This window comes from Apteryx mantelli, chromosome 19, assembly GCF_036417845.1.
Source record: "Apteryx mantelli isolate bAptMan1 chromosome 19, bAptMan1.hap1, whole genome shotgun sequence".
Lineage (NCBI taxonomy): Eukaryota > Metazoa > Chordata > Aves > Apterygiformes > Apterygidae > Apteryx > Apteryx mantelli.
In genome coordinates, this window is record NC_089996.1 from 3,404,925 (window position 1) to 3,423,775 (window position 18,851).

At 40.5% G+C, this 18,851-nt stretch overlaps 1 protein-coding gene across 1 annotated transcript in view; it reads right to left on the reverse strand.

Annotated features, from left to right (window-relative positions):
• Positions 1–18,059, reverse strand: part of RAB40B (RAB40B, member RAS oncogene family) — a 29,756-nt gene extending 11,697 nt beyond the window's left edge. The window contains exon 1 of the mRNA XM_013960880.2: positions 17,821–18,059. Coding sequence (XP_013816334.2) covers positions 17,821–17,962 — 142 coding nt within the window. The 5' untranslated portion in view covers positions 17,963–18,059. The remainder of the gene's footprint in view (positions 1–17,820) is intronic.
• Between the last annotated feature and the right edge of the window lie 792 nt (positions 18,060–18,851).

An 18,851-nucleotide genomic window follows, 5' to 3' on the forward strand; every position in this document is an offset into this window, starting at 1 on the left:
TTTCGCTTGAAGCTTACAGTGGTGTATCATAGTTGTCTTTCTAGGATGGGTCTCTCTAGGGCAGAAGGCTTCAATCAATTAGCCGTTTTCAGATTTAATTAAAACGGAATCAAACAACCTCAAAAAGTTAAGAACCTCCCCCCAAACAAAAACAACCCCCATCCCCCAGGGGGCACATCCCTGTCCCCACGGCCTGACCAGCTGCCAGAGATTTCAGTGGGTTAAGCACCTTCTCCAGCAATTCACTCCAGTGGTTTGTCCATATTAATCATTTAGTAATAGTTATCTCAGAAAGGTACTAATGTCTCCTTCCCACTATGTGTTTCTTAGACAATAATTAGATATTAAATGTCTCTAAATAATATACACATGCACATTTTTTTTTCCCAATGGGATTGTGGGCCTGTGTTTGGCAAAGTCCACCAAAAACATCCTTCAGGTTTAAAGACTGTTGGCCGCAGTTGAAAAACATTGTTCTAGATGTTTCAGAAAGCGTTTAAAACTGTTTTCTCATAGGCATGATGAGAATTCAGTGGTCACATAACTTCCCATTGCAAGCTTCTTAAGATAGCTGGGTTTTCATACGCACATTAATATTACGGTCTAACATTTCTCTTAAGAGCACCTTTGCAACTGTTTCAAATATATTTGACAAGTGACACAGTTCCCAACTCCGTTAATTTATCATCCCAAGAAAATGGACCCACATCATGCTTTTGATTCAAAATGCAATTAAACTTTAAAAACTAAGCCTAATGTTTCAGAGCATCATTCTGCAGAGATGTGAACTCTTTGCAATAACATTGGACTATATCTTTTGGTTTACCGGCACAAAGGTCAGGTTACGTGTCAGTCATATTTGCCTGCTGCTTGCCATTTCAGAGTAATCATTTTCCAAATTCCAATCTTTTCCACCACACTTAATTACTGCAGTAAAAGCCATCTGTTTGAAACGCACAGATTGCCTATTCAGATTGAAACAGAGACATTCTAAAATTTTAGATCTAGACTGTAGTCTTCAACTCATTAACCAAGTCATAAACTAAAATTAAAAAGTCTTATGCATAATTCACTCATTTCAAGGATGTGACAATTTTCCCATTTATGAAAAGAAAAGATTTATATCAGAAAGCAGAACTTATTTAGCTTTGTTTATGGTCATAGGCACATGCCAATGTCACAATCTATCCTTCAGCAGGCCTCTTTTCCTTTAACTGTTTAATTTACAACACATCTACCATTAAAAAAATTAAAGTACTTTAGGTACACAGAAGCTTTCCATAGTTACAATTTTTTAGTGAATCAGGTTAGAACCTGAAGATTTCAGAGCACTTTCAGTTAGCTTTAATCCAAACTGTTCTCTGCAGAACTAAATCAAACGGTACGGGAAGCAAGAAGTGAGCTGCAACCCTGTGGTATACCTCCAATGTTATTTTGAAAACAAAATTAACAACTGAACCACTCCAAACCCTATTTAAGCCAAAAAAAACTAATTAGACTGTTAATTTACAGAACCAATACCTGTGCATGTTTTTGTTCACTGTGCTCTTGCTATCAGCATTAGTAATTAAACAAGCCAGTACTCTGCATGGTAAATCCACACCCTCGCAAAAAGGAACATGCAAATAATCTGTTTGAAGTACATGACTTTTTTTTTTTTAAGTCATGCCCTAGTTTGCAGTATTGCTGCTAAGATAGATAAACAAAAACTAAGCACAGAAGAAAAACAGCTGTTCAGAAAGAATAAAACACTATCTGACATCGGCTAATAAATCAACTTTTAACCAAAACAAATGCACGATTTATTTCTATTCACTTCAAGAAGGAAGGAAGTAAAGGTCCTGAGGTCATATTCATTCTTTTCTGTCTTAATATTTCCTAGTCAATAATGAAATAGCCTTTTTAAAAATCTATAAGACCTCAGAAATGTATTTTACAAGAAGAAAGAGAAGGGTCCCCATTCCTCAGTTCAGAACTCAACTCCAAGCTTCAGTTCTTCATTTCCTTTCCTCCACTCCTCCAAAAGAAGAGGATATTGAAGGCATACTGTAAACTTGTTAACTAAAATGTTTACTACCAATTGCAGCTAACATCCTCACATGAAAGCTACTATATATAAACATGTTATTGTATATAAATAGTAGCACTGCAGGAAAAGAGAATGTTATTATTAGCATTACCAGGAAAAAAAGTTCTTCCTTTATTTCAGCACATTGAAAGAAGTGGGAAGAGATTAATGTATGAATCCCAGAAAGCTCATAAGCGAGTTTCCTCCCCGCCCTTCTTTTTTCCACAGATGCAAAGGAATAAACAAACAGGGAGCCTGCAGTGCTCAGGATCACAGAATGCCTCTAGCGCCTGAAAGATCTGTATTCTCCTGCACCTTGATCCAACCGCTTATTGAAGACACTGCAACTCACTTCTGGCTAGAAAATTCACCTGAAAAGACAAGGCCTCCAAAACTACAGAATAGACTGGGAATGGCTGTTACTAGCTAGACAGAGGAATTAAAATCGACAGAGCAGTCGGAGACCTGACAAAGCAGCAAGTACGAAGTCAGAACTAGAACAGGGACAAGACACCAAAGGAGAGAGACTGAACTAGGGGACCCCAAGAGAAATACCAGAACAAGGAATGTGGAGGGATGGTGAAGAGACAGAGGGCACAGAACCAGGTAGCGACCAAGGAAAGGGACGGAGGCCTTGACAAGGACACAGCTTGCGGGAGGTGAAGAGAGAAGAACAGGTTAAGAGTCAGATTTAAGAAAAGAGGGCATGCCTTCCTTTCAAGACAAGGAGACACTGGCAGGGCAACACTGAAATTTGGATTGACACATATTTAGTGCTGGCCCACATGCTGAAGCCGTCACACTGATGCTATCACTCCAGCCAGTCAAGCCCCATCTTCCACTTAGCTCAAACTGTTACAAGTTAGAACAATATTAAATATTTGGTAAGGGAAAAACCGAAGTGGAAACAGATTATTTGAAGACATTCAGTTATAGGAATGCAACTAGCAGCTATTGATAATGGTTTTAAATACAGGAGGTTCTAAAGCACTCATGCCTTTCTGTGAATAAGAACCATCTAACCAAATATATACAGTCTGTCAGATACACAGGCTACTAAACTTATTCCTGTCCAAAAGGAACAGAATATAGAGGAATCTCTACAGAAAAAGGTTAAATAAGGCAAAGACTGCAAATACACTTGGAAGAAGGTAAGCATTACAGCATCACTACGAATTCAATGTAGCAGAAAGGAATAGATGCATCTAATACGTTTTATCCTATTTTGCTACTCTTTTGTTATAAAACAATTTTTTTCTAGGCCAAGTTAAAATAGCCAAACTGAACACAGGAACAGATTTCAGGCTCTTTGTCTCTAAATTACCTGTCAGCCATGTCAGACCATCAATCAGAATACAAAAATTTCATAATGTCATGCCCCAACAATCCCCAAAATATGATCTGAGGACCATGGCTCAACATAACTTTTACTAAACAACTGGATTAGTCCGCTAGACATTTCTGGAGATGGATCTAAGATAAGATCATTACTGACTGGTAGCCAAAGTTCTTTATTTTCCTCATGTAAAGCTGAAAACTTCACCCTACAACTTGCAGATCATTCACTTCCCTATCTTGGGATAAGAAATACACTCTTGGCAGAAGTCAATGAGCATGAACACTTTTAGCTTTATGATTTCCCCTCTTCTCTCTCCAAATTCTTTGCAACAGTAGTAACTCAGCACAAAAAAACCCAAAAAACCCAAAACAAACACACCCAGGAAGTTCCCAGTTACAGTCATTGTTACTTATAAAATAGCAATGGTATTTTAAAATAACTCTTTTCTAATTAAGATTTGCATTTTATAACAAAATCACCCTCAACATTTAGTCCATTTAATATCAAAGTAAAGATGACCATAACCTAGCCCCGGTAAGTTTGGTTTAGAAATTAACCTGTATTATTAATGAAAACAAACAAATCAACCCCTCCACTAGACCATCTTCTCACTGCTACCATTTAGCAGTTCTTATAGGCAAGAGCTGCTTATGACACCAGAGAAGCGTCCCCCGGCATAGGTCAAGCACATTGCTAACTAGTACCTTATCTTCCTGCAGTTAAATACAGCCTCAAACACTACACAGGACTTTGTTTCACCTGTGTGATAGACTCCCGCATTCCCACACAAATGTCAATTCAAGCAACAGCATATGATGAGGTGCTCTGCACACCTAGGGAAAACACAGTGCAGGGATGCTTGGGCAGGCTCAGATAACCGACCACCAGAAGAAAAAGTGGAGTAACTTTTATATATATATATATGAGTGTCCAAAATTCCCAGTGCTCATGGATATCTTTTTCTGGTGTAATAATTGTTTTTGATAAAGTTTAAAAGTTAGGGCCAATTGTTCTGGTGCGTGAGGAAGAGACCAGGAGGCAGGATACATACCTTTTACAAATTCTACAAAGCAAGAAAGGAGTGGGAAGCAGCCACACAGAGCTTGCCTTTACTTACATCTTAAATACTAGGTTTGAAATATGGCCAGAATCTAGAAGGAAGAAGTGTCAAAAGTACCATAAAATATTAAAAACAAATGCAATATTTCACATTTTACAACATAATCCAAAAGAGAACAATGACCTTTTACATCTTGACACTTCATTAGCAGTAATCCAGTTCAAAAATACTTGGCATGAGAAGAATTACAAGAACATCAAGCTACCATTATTCTGAGTTATTGGCCTAACTAATAGCTCACCGAGAACCATTGCAAACCTCTCCAGTAACTTCACCAGGCTTTGAATCAAGTCTCAAATAAAAGCTTTTAAAGGCTAACAAAACATTATCTGTTAAGCAGATCAATATATCACTATGATTAGGAAAAAAAAAATCAATATTCTGTTTCATAAGCATATTCCTATATGTTAAGAAATTCTAAATAATACTTAGGATATGGAACAAGATATAACCAAGGTTCCCCCTTCTCTCCCCACCCCCAAATCTACCCCAGGATGCCATCAGCACTCCCAGAGGTCACAGCAGTATTTGCCACCAAGCAGTAAGTTTCAACAGAAAAAGAGAAGATCCAAAGTACAGAAGGGCAGGTAATTCCCCACTCTCAGTGCAAAGAAGCACTGAATGTTCAAAGAGATTACTTAAAAAAAATAATTAAGCCAAACAAGTAACAAAATTCTGTCATTATGATAAATTGAAGATTAAAGTTAGAATTCACAACAAGCAGGTGCAATCATTTTGCTTTACAGGTACCAGACAGCAAAATTCATACCCTTGTTGAAAAATTACTGTGATAAGCCTCCATTTCCAATAAAACAGGTTTGTTACAACTATATAATCTATAAATGTCAATTCCAAACAAAGTTGGGGATCTGCACTGAATCTAAACTGAAATCAATGCCCAGCCTGCAAGTCTTCGCCTGTGGCTTAAAAGCTACCAGCCTGAGAACAGGCAGCTACCGTCCCCAACGCACTGACACCCGTCTCGCTAGCTCTTGCAAGACTGCCACCAGAACGTAAAGCATAACTGATGTCTCAGAAAACGGAGACAAAGTTGCGAGAACGCAGCAGTGAGTACTGCAGGCAGTGCAGCCAGCAAGCCTAAGCCCAAATTAAAATGCAAAAAGTCACAAGCACTTGACTGATAATGAATAAACTCAAAGAGGTTAGGCTATTTGCCCAAGGAAGAAGAAATCAACATCACACTCCATGAATCCAGGCAGGAAAGCCACGCGGTTAGGCAACCTTTGAAAGCAGTGGGCAGCCAAGCAGACAGCTGTGCTTGTCAGCCTGAGAAAGCAGCTGCAGGTGGATAATGGTAGAGCACAAAAAGGTACCAGTCTTCCCTCAGACACAACACGGGTAGAAACGACATACACAGAAAGCACCACACTGTAGGGAACGGCTATACAAACAGCAATAGGAACTAGTGGGAGCAATACAATCTTCCAGTCTTCCTCATGACACATAACAAGTATATTAAACTAAAACGTTCGAAAGTCAGCAGAGTCTGAGAGTGTTTAGTGCACTCATTGCAGTGATTTGCCTGCAAGGTTACAGTCCGCAGCCTGAACAGGATATACGGTAAAGAGATACATTTTAAACAAAGCCAAATATCTTGTATTTACCTACACACCACACTATGCCTACATACTAAACCCTACAGCTATATCCTTTCTAAACTGTGTGTCGACAGCACTGGTACTGCTTTTCTAATTTGGAAAGAAACATTGATGTCATCCAAACGGCTCTGATTACAGTTCGAGTTCATTCCTTTAGAGAACAGCAAGCAGAGATCATTGATAAGCAAAAAGCAAGAGAGATTTCCAAGCAGCAAAATAGTAGAATCTACCTTCTCTAGGGAGGAGCAGCAACAGTCATAAACAGCAGAGCAAAAACTGTGAATTTAAAACCAAAAAATAACAATAAATTATGCTGAAATTACTTAAAAGCCTCTAAGCTACATTTCTACCAAAAACCTTTAGAAATTAGAAGGAAAAAAACTACATATGGTTATCATTGTACTACCTTTGACTTCTAAAGTAATTTGAGAAAGCCAGTCTATTTTAACACCCTAAATATCATCCATGACATCCTCAAGTATATATCCACACCATGGACTTTGGTGAAAAACAATTACTCTGTAAGAGACAGATCCCACTTTGGAAAGTATGAACTGAAATGTAATGGAGTAGCAGAAAGCCTAGTGTTTCCTTATTACTGACATGTATTAACAGATTCTGTGAGCAGGAATTCAACATTAGCAGATTACTGTATAGTGCTAGAATGAGAGAGGAAATCTACTTCAGTTATCTTCCAGGCTTTCATGTGCTGCCAGCCTTTTTCTGTATTTTTATATATATCTTTTTAACCAGAAGAAATAACTAAATAGCAACATCTACTATCAGATCCACAGAGAGCAAAGAGGGCCCAGTCTGAGGAAAACAGCACAAACGTTTCTTCTGCCATCTGTATTGCCCTTAAAGGATCAAAAACTTCGCACTATAACAAATAAGAAAAACACTTCTCTTCTAGATTTAAAGGGGAAAGACAGACTATACATTAGTGATAGAAAGTTCTTGTCCCATTCATCATTTAGCCTTCAGTTTTCTATGCAAGTAAAAAAAAAAATTATTTCAGTTGAATAGGATCATAGGAAAATACAGGCTGGAGGGACCTGAGGAGGTCATCTAGTCCAACCTCCTGCTCAAAGCAGAATCAGCTATGAGGTCAGATGAGGTTACTCAGGGCTTTATCCAGTCTGGTCTTGAAAACCTGCATGGATGGAGACTGCACATCCTCTCTGGGCAACCTGTTCCACGGCAGTCCTCATGGCATGGTAAAAAAACGTTTTTCCTTATATCCATTCTGAACCTTTCTCATTTCAATCTTTGCCTGTTGCCGCTCATCCTCCCACAACACACGCTGTGAATAGCCTGGCTCTGTCCTTTGATGAGCTCCTCATAGGTATTGGAAGGCTGCTGTTAGGTACCACCCCCAAAGCTTTCTCTTCTCCAGCGAGGTGACTTGTTACTATGCGACCAAATTTCATTTAAGTTGTTAGAATTGCGGTCTTTTCTTCACTCAAACTATGTAATTACTTTCCATGTAGTCTTCTGCACTGACCTAGTCTGCCTTGCAGATGCTGAAGACAAATGCAATGTAGATTGAAATAGGAGAGTCAGTCTGTAAAACTATACTTCTCAAACACTACTAGATTAAACTCCTGTTTGGAGACAAAGGCTAAAGTTTATAAGGAAAATATTGTTATACCACATGTGTTCTTGGGCTCTAGAATCTTCTTGCTGCAAGACTAACATCATCCTAAAAGGAACTGTGTTTCTGTTCTGAACTGAAAAGGAAATCAATTTAAAAGTTTATAGGTTATGAATTAAAAAAAAAAAAAAGAAAGCTTTTTCCCCCCCTTAAATGTGCATTCAATTAAACCACAAACCACCAATTCAGAAGTGATTTGAAAAGTCAAGGTAATGCTGTCTGCAGACTTCACTTGGCATATCTACTGAAGCAAACATACAAAAAGATTAGGAGAACAGAGTCCTGACTAACTAAGATCATGTGCTGTGCATAGGGGTAGCACTTTCTTCCTAAAAGAACTAGAAAAGAAAAGGTATGTATCCAGATATCCATGCAAAGATCTTAATTCACAAGGCTCTCCTTATACTCAATTATTCCACTGAACGTATCAGCTACATGAGCCTCTTTTCCTCAGCCTAGTCTTAAGAGAGTATTAAAAAGGCTGCCAGACCTGCTGGGTCTCTTCTGGGTTTTCCAGCTGGCAGTTTCATATTTCAAGTACTTAAACATCCCATTTTAAGGCACTGCATAACATGAACTTGCAAACAAAGTATAAAGGCACAGGAGTTACATTAACATATTGTTCCTAAAATGTTTCAGGCATGCGAGTTATTTTCATTTGAAATTTGTTGACTAGAATACACTCTTTGTGGTTTATTCTAACAGTTTCTTTTTCATCTAAACATCTATAATGGTTCAATTTCTATTAAAAAAAAAAAAAAGGCAAATCCAAACCTATAATCCTCAAATACACTTTTGACTGCTCTTTCAATATATTCTTTCAGAGTATACATTTGATTTGAGTTTTGCTGATGTGCGATTCCTAGGAAACATTTTTGGTAAGGTGGAGGTAGGGCTCTTTGCATGCAGTCTTAACCCAGAGAAAAAATGAGAGCAATGGCAGGAGCATAACAGTGAGTTGCTAACTGCCAAGCAGTGCTGAATATATGTAATATAAAAACAGGAAAATAAAGAGGTAAAATCTGAATCACAAGCCTGGAACACATCACATGGTAAACAAATTATGGTAAATAAGTACAAGTGATCAGACTGCATTTGAAAGTGTGAAAGATAGCTGCAACACATCTGAGGCAAATGTATCACTTCTGGACTGCAGCTCACTTTTAAACATTGTCATGTGTTCAACCTCCTTTACATCTCCAAACACGTGGGACAGTTTAACTAGCCACACATTAAGAATAAATGGGACTCTTTAAACATATTATCTTCTTCTGACCCACAGTAAAGGATGTTTATAAAATGCATTTCCCTCCACGCAGTTTTGTGTTACTGAAGCACACTTGAAGAATATGGACTTTTTTTTAAACAAACTCAGTTAAAACAGGTATTTATGGCACTGGAGTTTATGTTATATGAACATGGAGCTGAGACACAAAAATAATTTACTGGGGAGAAACTTTAGATATTTTGATTTTGATTCAACATCTCATCTTACAGCTACATTGTTTTTTGTGTTCATGACAGTCCAGAAATGGTCTTACGCTAATCAGTATTGAATGTTTCAAAGGAAGTCACGGAATCCCACTTATTCTAACATATGATAAAACTGTTTTTTCTTTATAACTTTTTATGGCTTTTTCCTGACTGAAATAACTATAATTTTTAACTGAACACCCCACCCAGACTACCCATTTTCATAAATGAAATAATTGCAAAGAACTCTAAATTCCATTAAAAAAAGTTCTCTATAAACATAAGAAAAAGATTTTCTTCCTTCCCTAAATATTGGCTTAGGAAAATAGGAAGACACATGAGGCGAATGGACTTCAGAGAGCAGCCAGGCTTGCATGTTCTTCCTAACAACAGTAATGAAGATGCTATGTAACAGAATGCTAGGCTAAATGGACTCAAGAGAGCACTTTGTATGCTCTTAACTTAAAATAAACTACCTTTTAAAGCGTATGCAGTTATCTATCCCAGAAATTCTCATCACACTTATTCCACCACTGCATATTAATCTATCAGTTCCTGCTTGGAAATCCAATATTCCACACAATATTTTGAAGTTCAAGATAACTTTGGAATAAGAGCCCTTCTGTAAACAGCTATTTATATGCCTATACAGCAGTCACAAACGTCTGACTTGGCAAAAAGGTTTTTGTATGTACATAAGGGTGTTTTCACTGCTAAATCCTACCCATCCTTCCTCAGTTGGAGTAGCGTTACTTTTCTTGTCCTGCACTGGATTCTCACCTTGCCTTGGGCACGTTTCAGAGGTTTGGTTCAGTCTATATGAGCATTATATGCACTGGAAAGTGTTCCACTTCCCTGGAGATTAATATCCTTTAAGGTCTGAAAAACGCACCTCCTGTAAAGAACTGCCAATAAGATCCAGCAAGTCTCAACTGAACACAGCACATGCATTCCTCTTACCAATATGCAATCAGATTAACAGTCTCCTTAACGTATCAAACAAGAATGTAATCATATCAAGAGCAGGTATGCACTACATTAAAGCCTTAAAGCAGCTGTTCCTCAACACACTTCGTCATGGCTTGTTATTGATGATACTTTCTCTTTTCTTCTTATCCCACCCAGCTGAAATAGGATATTCTCTTAGCTGCCACAAGCTACTGTAAAGATATGAGCAATGCTAGTTTCTGGACTTTTAAACTCCCTCCATTCCTGGGCAGAAACGAGATCCTAAGTTCCTGGTAAATAGCTTTCTAATTTTCCATTGATTTGAGTGACAATTCAGATACTGAAGCAGCTATTGCAAACATCAGTATTTTTCTTGGCTTTGCCCTGAGTAGGTACTAGGTTATATTCAAAACCATCAGATTATTTTATTTTACCTTTGAAGAAAGCTGAACATTAAATATATGCTATATGTCAGTAAATCAATGTTTGATCTCTCTCATTACATGCAGAATATACAATCATGTCTAAGGATTATCTGAAAGAAAAGCAGTAACGCTAACAGAACAGGCAACAGCTTCACTAACCTGATGAAACTGCAGCTCTGACTGGAGTATTTGACAACTTAAATCAACTTGCCCAGTTTATACTTCCATATTACAACAGATGAAGATTTAAAAGAAAGGAACAGTTATTTATATAGATACGTTCCACTGTATCAACAGATTTAGATACTGATGAAAAACAGCATAGAAAGCTCAAAGCAAACTTGTTTGGTGCATTACATTTGTGATGATCCTTAAATAAAACTAGCATGACACACACCAGCCCATGTTAAGTATTTTGTGTAAATATTGCATTAGTTTTGCATAATTTTCAGTCTCACATTAAGCAAAAAACAGAACAGCTGAATAAAATGGGACACAAATAGATTTTTTTTTAAATCAGACAAATTTTAATCTCATTTTCCATTCTCATTTAGCTCTCAGAACAAAATGAATTTACATCAATATGCAAATGTAATTTAACCAACATATTGGATAAAACTTAATCCCAGGACAGGAAAACACAACTTTGGTTAGGTGAAAACAGTTTAAAAGGACTCAATTCTCCTGCAGTCCAACCACTTTTCAAAATAACCTGGGCTTTTTCTTTCATGTTGCACACCTGCCTGGGAACCTCGTGGTAATTTTGTTTTAACAGTAACTTTCCCACTCTCTCACATCTGTGAAAAAGTGTGTGTGGGGGGGGGGAGAATAGCCCAAGGGAAACAGAGACAGGCAGCATATAGAGCTATTGAATGTGCATGAGAGGGACAAAAAGAGTAAACTCTTGCTGTAGTCTCTTTGGCCACAATAACGTAGAGTGTTACTTGTAGCAATAGCAAATATCAAATTCAGACAAGTGTGTGCAGGTTGGTTTTAGGCAGGAGTATGAAGAACATTTGCATGGTGTTAGATTTTAAGGCTTCTTCCTTCCGAGACTCTACAACGCAGTAACGTGCTTGACCAATAATCAGGGGGGTTGTTTGGTCACTTGTTTTTAAATAGGCCTTGCCAAGAAACACGAAGGCCAGCTACTGATAAAGAACAAGTTAGACAAATACCTGGTCTGTCTGTGTTCGAGTGTTCAGTTTAGAGTTTTTTCCCCCCCAGAATCCCCCAAAATGGTGGGGTGTGGAAAGAGCTAGGAAGAAAGCTAATTTAAGCCTAGTGATTAATTAGGTTTCCAAGCTTCACTGTAAAATGATCTAGCTTCTGAACATCATCATGAAGTTATAAGACAGTAGCATCCACGTTATGGATTAAAAAAAAAAAGTGCCACAACACCTGAGTTGAGTAATATTAAGCCAAAGAAAGCTGGCTAAGCAGAAGGTAAAGGTGTGTCAAGTATGTTGCCATGTATCAGGGAAGAAAACTTGATGCACCGGTCTCATGAGGTGGGCAGTTCTCAGCATGACAGATTAACAGAAGAGTTACCACAAGCCTCCAAACTTCAAAATGCGATGGGGGGCAGGGAAGGATGGGGGCACACGAATGAAACTAAAGAACACAACCAATCTGAATTAGATTACAAGCATGCTTATTTTTAAGACTGGGAAGTATCTACGACAATTAAGGCAAGAACAAGGGAATCTGTTCAGGTTGGGATTCCCTTAGGGCCGCACAAGCTGCAGGTTTCTCAGTTAACAGGCACCTCTCATAGTTGACTGCTTATGAAGGGGAATCACTGTCCTCCAGTGCTATCAGCCAGAGGAGACAAAAAAGCTGTTACAGGTGGTGGAAAGGGAGACATTCTTTCCACTTTTCTCAAAAACAGTGAAAGGGAAAGAGCAAACACTGAGCAGGTGGCAAGTTCTGTTTACTGAACTTGCTTCACACTGTGTAATTTTAAATTAATAAAGTCTTTCAGCTGTAAGCACAGCTCCAGTGAGATAACACACTGAAGGGGTAATCATAACTAACATACTCAGGGCAGGATCCATTACTGCTTTACAGTCTCATCCAAAAATAGGTTATGTGCTCTATTTGAGGTGCTTGTTTCTCTCCACCAATGCCATGAAAGCTTACAGTGACGAGATTAGACGCTAGATGTCTTTTACAGGCTTAAACTTGGCATATGAAATCAAACCTTATCTGCCCTTCCTTATACAAGAAAGCAGTTTAAATCCTTTTAAACCGAGGTCAATGGGCATACAATTGGATTTTAATAAAATTTAAGGGGGAAAAAATTCCCTGCCCATTCAACATTTTAGGAAAAGTTACTTCATGACAGCTAACAGTGATCAATTTTTGCTTTCCTTGTGCTGCGAGATAAAGCCTAGTCTACCTTATAGGTAAGTATAATTAACCTCAAAAGTTGTTTTAGATACCCACCTGCACTGACGCTCACCAACTTTAAATGACTCTTCTGCTACAAAATGGTCTAAAAGTTGTCCTGAAAGGTGGTAATACGTGCAAAGAAATACAGAAACACAATGGTGTTGCCATCAGTTTCTCTTTCAATCTTTAGATCATGCTGTGTTTACAAAAATGTAAAGGATTCAAAGTAAGCCAGGGATAAGCAAGCCATCATACCCATTATTATACTGGTAGAAAATAAAATTTTATTTCCCCTTCCTTTCAGTCAAGGAACATTTTCAAAAATACAGTTTTGTGAAGACAGATCAGAGAAACATTAAAGCAAATTTGGGAGGGAAGACTTCTTTCTGTATTAGTCTTGTCTTGGTGGGGGGAAGCGGGGAAGGAATCCATGGCTCAGCTCACAAATCTGAGTCTCTTAATTTTTGATATTAATAATATTGCCTTTTGATTCCCTATTTCAGCTAGAGCCCTTTCCTTCCTCCAAGACCAGCTTTACACTACAAAATGGCTTTCGCCTACATATTACAGATTTGCAAGTGATTGGTGAGAGCCAACACAAACTACAGCCTCAGACCAGTCTGTCTGCTGAAATGCAAACAGTGGACAACTATCCCAGTTTAAATGCTCCCTACGTATAAGAATAATCTGGCTCTCCCCATTAAGGCCTTTTTGAGGTTGGGTCACCCAGGCTCAAGGTCCATGCTTTAACTGCTTAGTGATCAAGTCAATGGTTTATTAAGGCCAACAACTTACACACCAGGATCTATTCAAATATTCAGATGAGACAGCTCATACTCCAAGAAGTTCTCAATCTAAGGACAGATAGAAGTTATGGAAGACAAACAACTGTGATATGAATTTAAGGGGGGGGGAAAGCCAAGTGAGAAAGGATGAAAGACATTTTGTCAGTTTAAAACCTGATGTTCCTGCAAGGAAAGGAGTAGGAGTACCTAGGTTTGAGTAATCATTCCTTTGAGTCCCTGCATTAGGCAGTCACACTACAAGCACAATTTTCTCTATTTCAGTATGAAAGCAATAGTGAAATATAGGTGAATAAAAAAATCTACTAATACAAAACATCAAAATATTTGTCTACCCAGTGACAGCACATCTGAAGTTTTATGTTCTAGTCTAGAAGCAATAACTTCCTCTGAATTTATTCAGACAAGATAATTTAACAATGCTTAAAAGCAAAGTTCCTCTTGCTCTCTGTAAGATCGGCTTTGTGCAGTAGTTCTTACTGGATGAGACCAAGTTTGTCTCACTTATTGCAGTTCCAGTTTTAAGGAAGACGTACGAAACCTATAAAGGCAGGTTACCCAGGCAACTAACCTTATTACCTACTTGTCCATCTCCAGGATAAACACTTCCTAAATTATCTCTATGGATCACACTCACCAATGGATCTTCCATGTCAGTCCTCACCTTATAGCTTTATTAAAGCTTCTTCCTCTCTTCTCTCAACCCAGAGCCCTTTGGTCATTAAGAAGATTCAGAGACCAAGAGATTGTACTGTTCCTTAAGAGCTGAGTTATACTAAATGCTTTCACACCATGACTTGTGGTAGCTTGCTGGGACTCAACTGATCCCATGATGCTGGCTTTCCTTCCTGCCTCCAGATTCTATATCATTTTTGTGTACTGATTAAAAAAAAAAGAAAAAAAAGTAAGACACATGACTGCAGTAGTTTCCCAGGAATGAGAGAGATGGTAAATTGATTTCTGATTAGTTAAAAAAGTGCCTGTGAAAAATTTATGATGCATACAACTTTAATTTGAGTCTATATACTTGAGATGAGACAGTAATACTGCTACACACAAGGCCTTCAGATGGCTTTTTTTTTTTTTTCTTTTTAAAAACCTCTTCTAGTCAACTTCAGGTTTTACTTTATGTTCATCCTCTTTGTCTTCTCAGCTATCTTTGACCCTGCTGAAGACAACAAACAAACAAACAAACAAACAAAAGCCCTTGATACTTATTTGCCGATGAGTCTATCCTCAGCCTTTCTTCTGCCTCTCTTCATATTCTGTGGGATTTGTTTAGATTCTCCTTCTCAAAGGAGTCAAATACTGTTCAATACCTCGACCTTTCCTATACTTCCTCTACAACACTCTGTCCCTCTACTTTTTAGAGCACTGACAGAGCGTCCTCCTGCTACCTCCTGTTGTTTAGCACAAGAAAGAATGGTAACACCACCAAAGCTGAATTCTAATTTTTCTTCCCCAACTCTAATGACATTGTTGCCCTTCCTGAAACCCAGCCCTGTAACTTTAGGATCACCTTTCCGTTCTATCCACAGAATTGGGATCAATAATCTCTTCTCTCCGAACATCTACAGTCCTTATCAAAGACCTCATCTTTCCTTCATTATGACCACCCCTTGCAGCACATTCTTTCCAACCTTCTCACCATTCATATTCCCACCTTCAATCTACTCAATGCCAGCAGCTAGAATAGCCTCTTTCCTGTTGGTCAAATTCTGTCTCTCTTGCACATACAAATTTAAACAAATAACTGCCTGAATTCCCTTGCTTCACCATCTTAACTTGTTTGTTCTCATTTTCAAGGCTCTTCAGAACTCTGACTCTCTCTTCTCAAATGCTCTTGTCTCTTACCCTATCACGTCCCCTCTTTCATTGCATTCACAAAGACATCCCCACTCATCAAGCTCTAAAACAAAGTTTTGTCACTTCAAAGCTCATACATGTGGCACATTTTGACTGGATCTATCAGACCACTATCCTTTCCAATTCAGAGACCTAGTTGGCATTATGAAAGTGGCAGAAGTTAGCCAGTTAACTAAGGACTTGAAGAGGGTCAAAAAAAAAAAAGTCAGTGTCTATCAAGCTGTTCAATCAAATTAAATTAGAAAGTGAGTCAGAACACCAACAGGATGTTTAGTTCTATCCCTCTCCCTGCACCTCCTTATTTTCACACAAGCTTGCACAGATTCCCCACAGCTGCACCCTATGCAGCCACACTCAAATGATGTAGAAGAGGCTGAGAAGATATAGGCAGAGAAGGGGTGTCAGACACAGCCTGTCAAGGAAGCTCAGCAGTGCACATGCAAGCAGTTAATTGCAAGATCAAGGCTTTGTAGCTTGAGGTCTTCAGGGCTGCCCTTCTCTTTTAACTCATTTCTTTGTATCCCTCTCTTCGAACATGCTCATCTTCCCATGGTTAAGAATTTCCTTCACTCTCTGTGAAACAATGACCTTTGCATGGCACAGTTTACTTACTACCCCATATTTTTTACTACTACACTGTATATTTTAAAAGTTACTGATAGTGAAAAAGAATTTCTAAGCTGTATGTTAAGTACTTGCAAAAGAAGTTCCAAAAGAATATTTCTACTTCTTTGCTGTCAAGAAATCTATTAACAGAGACACAGTGTTAGCCACACAATTTAAATAATGCTTAAGAGCAATACACAAGCACCACAAGGTTTACATGCAAGTGTCTGAAGTAAGACTGATGAGCCTGGGAGCTGCTCAAACATTCTCCCTCAGTTACGTCAAGAGACATCGGAGACTAAAGTGTTCTTTTGGCATACGAATTTATAAACCACATTGTGCACGCAGAACAGAGCCAGACTAGGCACACTCTCCCCAAGCCTCCCTTCCCTTTTCTCCCACCACTTCATGATGGCCCAGCAGGAAGAGTGAACGGACTGCTACATTCCAAGGAGTAATTCAGCAAAACTATTAAGCAAACATCCTAAAAAACACATCAATACCTTCACGATACAATCTGACTCATAAGCAACCATACAAAGAATGCTCCCCCCACCAGTTTTTTGCCTGGAATCAGTACTCTGAGCTCAACATAATAGCAGAACCTAAGCCACTGTAAAGCCTTCCAGTGAATTAACTAGATACTTTTACTGGCAATAATTTAAAGCAATGGGTAATTTTACAGGGTAGCTTACCTTTTAATATGCTGCATTATAAATCTGCATGAAATAAAATGTGAAACTAGGGTTGTGTTCTAGGAAAACAAGGGAGTGAAAAGATGAGGAAGGGGGAGGAAGATTATAGAAATCCCCTTTTCCTCAAGCTGCTAGCTGAGTTTTAAGTCAGCCTGCAATGTTCACAACTCTGTATCTTGCAGACAGAATGTATCTGCCATGGATGTGGCTCTTCAGTCTTGCCCTTTAAAACGCGTACGTGAAAGAACAAACTGCAAACATGAACCTTGGTCTTAAAGGGCTACTCTTCTGATATGAAAAATATGAGAACTTAAAAAAAAAAAAGAGAGAGAGAGAGGGAGAGAGAAAAATATTCTTCTTTTCTACTCTTTCAGTGAAAGCCATTTCACAGCAAATACCTTTACTGTTTAACAAAGATCCTTTAATAGAAAAAAAGATTCTCTATTAGTATTTCTCTTTAGTTATTGATGACAGCAGCTAAATGCCTGCTTAGTAAGATAATAATTCCTTAATCAACACACTTCATACATGAAGACATTTCTCTTAAAAAGAGTCTCACAGATGACACCACCTGCACAGGACTTTAAACCCAAACAGACAGCAACTCCCCTCGAAACGAGGTGCAGCAGAACATCACCCAGCGTTTCTCTGCCCTTTTCACTCCTTCGGTTCCTGGGGGCGCCGCGAAGGAGGGGAAAACTGCAGCAGCAGCTGTTGCCGCGCAGATCGCTTCGCCGCGCGGACTTCCAGCCCGAGGAGCTGCTGTGCGGGCAGCGGCCTCGGTCCGGGCCCCCGAGGGGCGCAGCTTACCCATGTGGTAGCCGTAGGGCGACTCGGCGGCGCCGTCCTGCAGGCTGGCCAGGATCTCGCCCTTGCCCACGTCGCTGTCGCCCACCAGCAGGAATTTCAGCAGGAAATTGTAGGCTTTCACCGGGCTTCCCAGGTGGCTCATCCTCCCCGCGGGCTCAGCTCCCGCCGCCCATGCCGGGGCCCGGCGGGGGCAGGCAGCGGCATGCCCGGCGGCGCGGCTCACGGCGGCGGGGGCAGCGCCGGCCGCGCCATCGCTGGGGGCGGGCGGCTGGCGGGGCGCGGGCGGCGGGAGCCCGCGGTGTCAGCGGCGAGGGGCGGCAGCGCGCGTCATGCCGCCGCACAGCGAGCGGCTCCCCCGGCCGAGGGCCCGACCCCCGCCCCGAGGGCGGCTCGGCGCAGTCCGGCGAGGCGGAAGAGCGGCGGGGCTCCGTGCGGCCGCGGGGGCTCCGTCCTCCTGCCGCCCCGCTCCCCCCACCGCCGGGGTCAGTCAGCACCGCGCGTCACCGCCGCCTCGCGCTGCCCCTCAGCCGAGCGAGGGGCGCGGAGCCGGCCTCCGGCCACGGCGCTGTGACAAGCGCTGAGCCCCGCCCCCCGCCCTGCTATTGGCCGGTTTGCTACCGTTCCCGCCCTCTTCAGCATTCATTGGTGCTCCGAGACACTATCTCCGCCCCCTCCCGCTTCCGAGGGGGGCTGCTCTCCCACCGCTTTCACTTATTGGTGTACCAAAAGGCACTAGCCCCGCCCTCCTCGGCTCCCATTGGAGGGAGGCAGACCTCGACCGCCCCCCTCCTCGTGTTCCCAGCGGGACACAGCGGCTCAGTTGCTAGGTGGCTCTAAGGTCGCCATTGGTTCTCTCGCTCATCAATCACACTTAGTCCCGCCTCCCCGCTGGAACGCAGCTGTTTACCCTGCAGCAGAATCGCGGCGTGTTTACGAGTCAGCCGCACGGGCAGCGCTGGGGCCCGTGACGGAGCCGTGAAGCCGCCGGTTCGAGGCCCAGCCCCTCCAGCGGAGACGGGCGGTAACTGCGG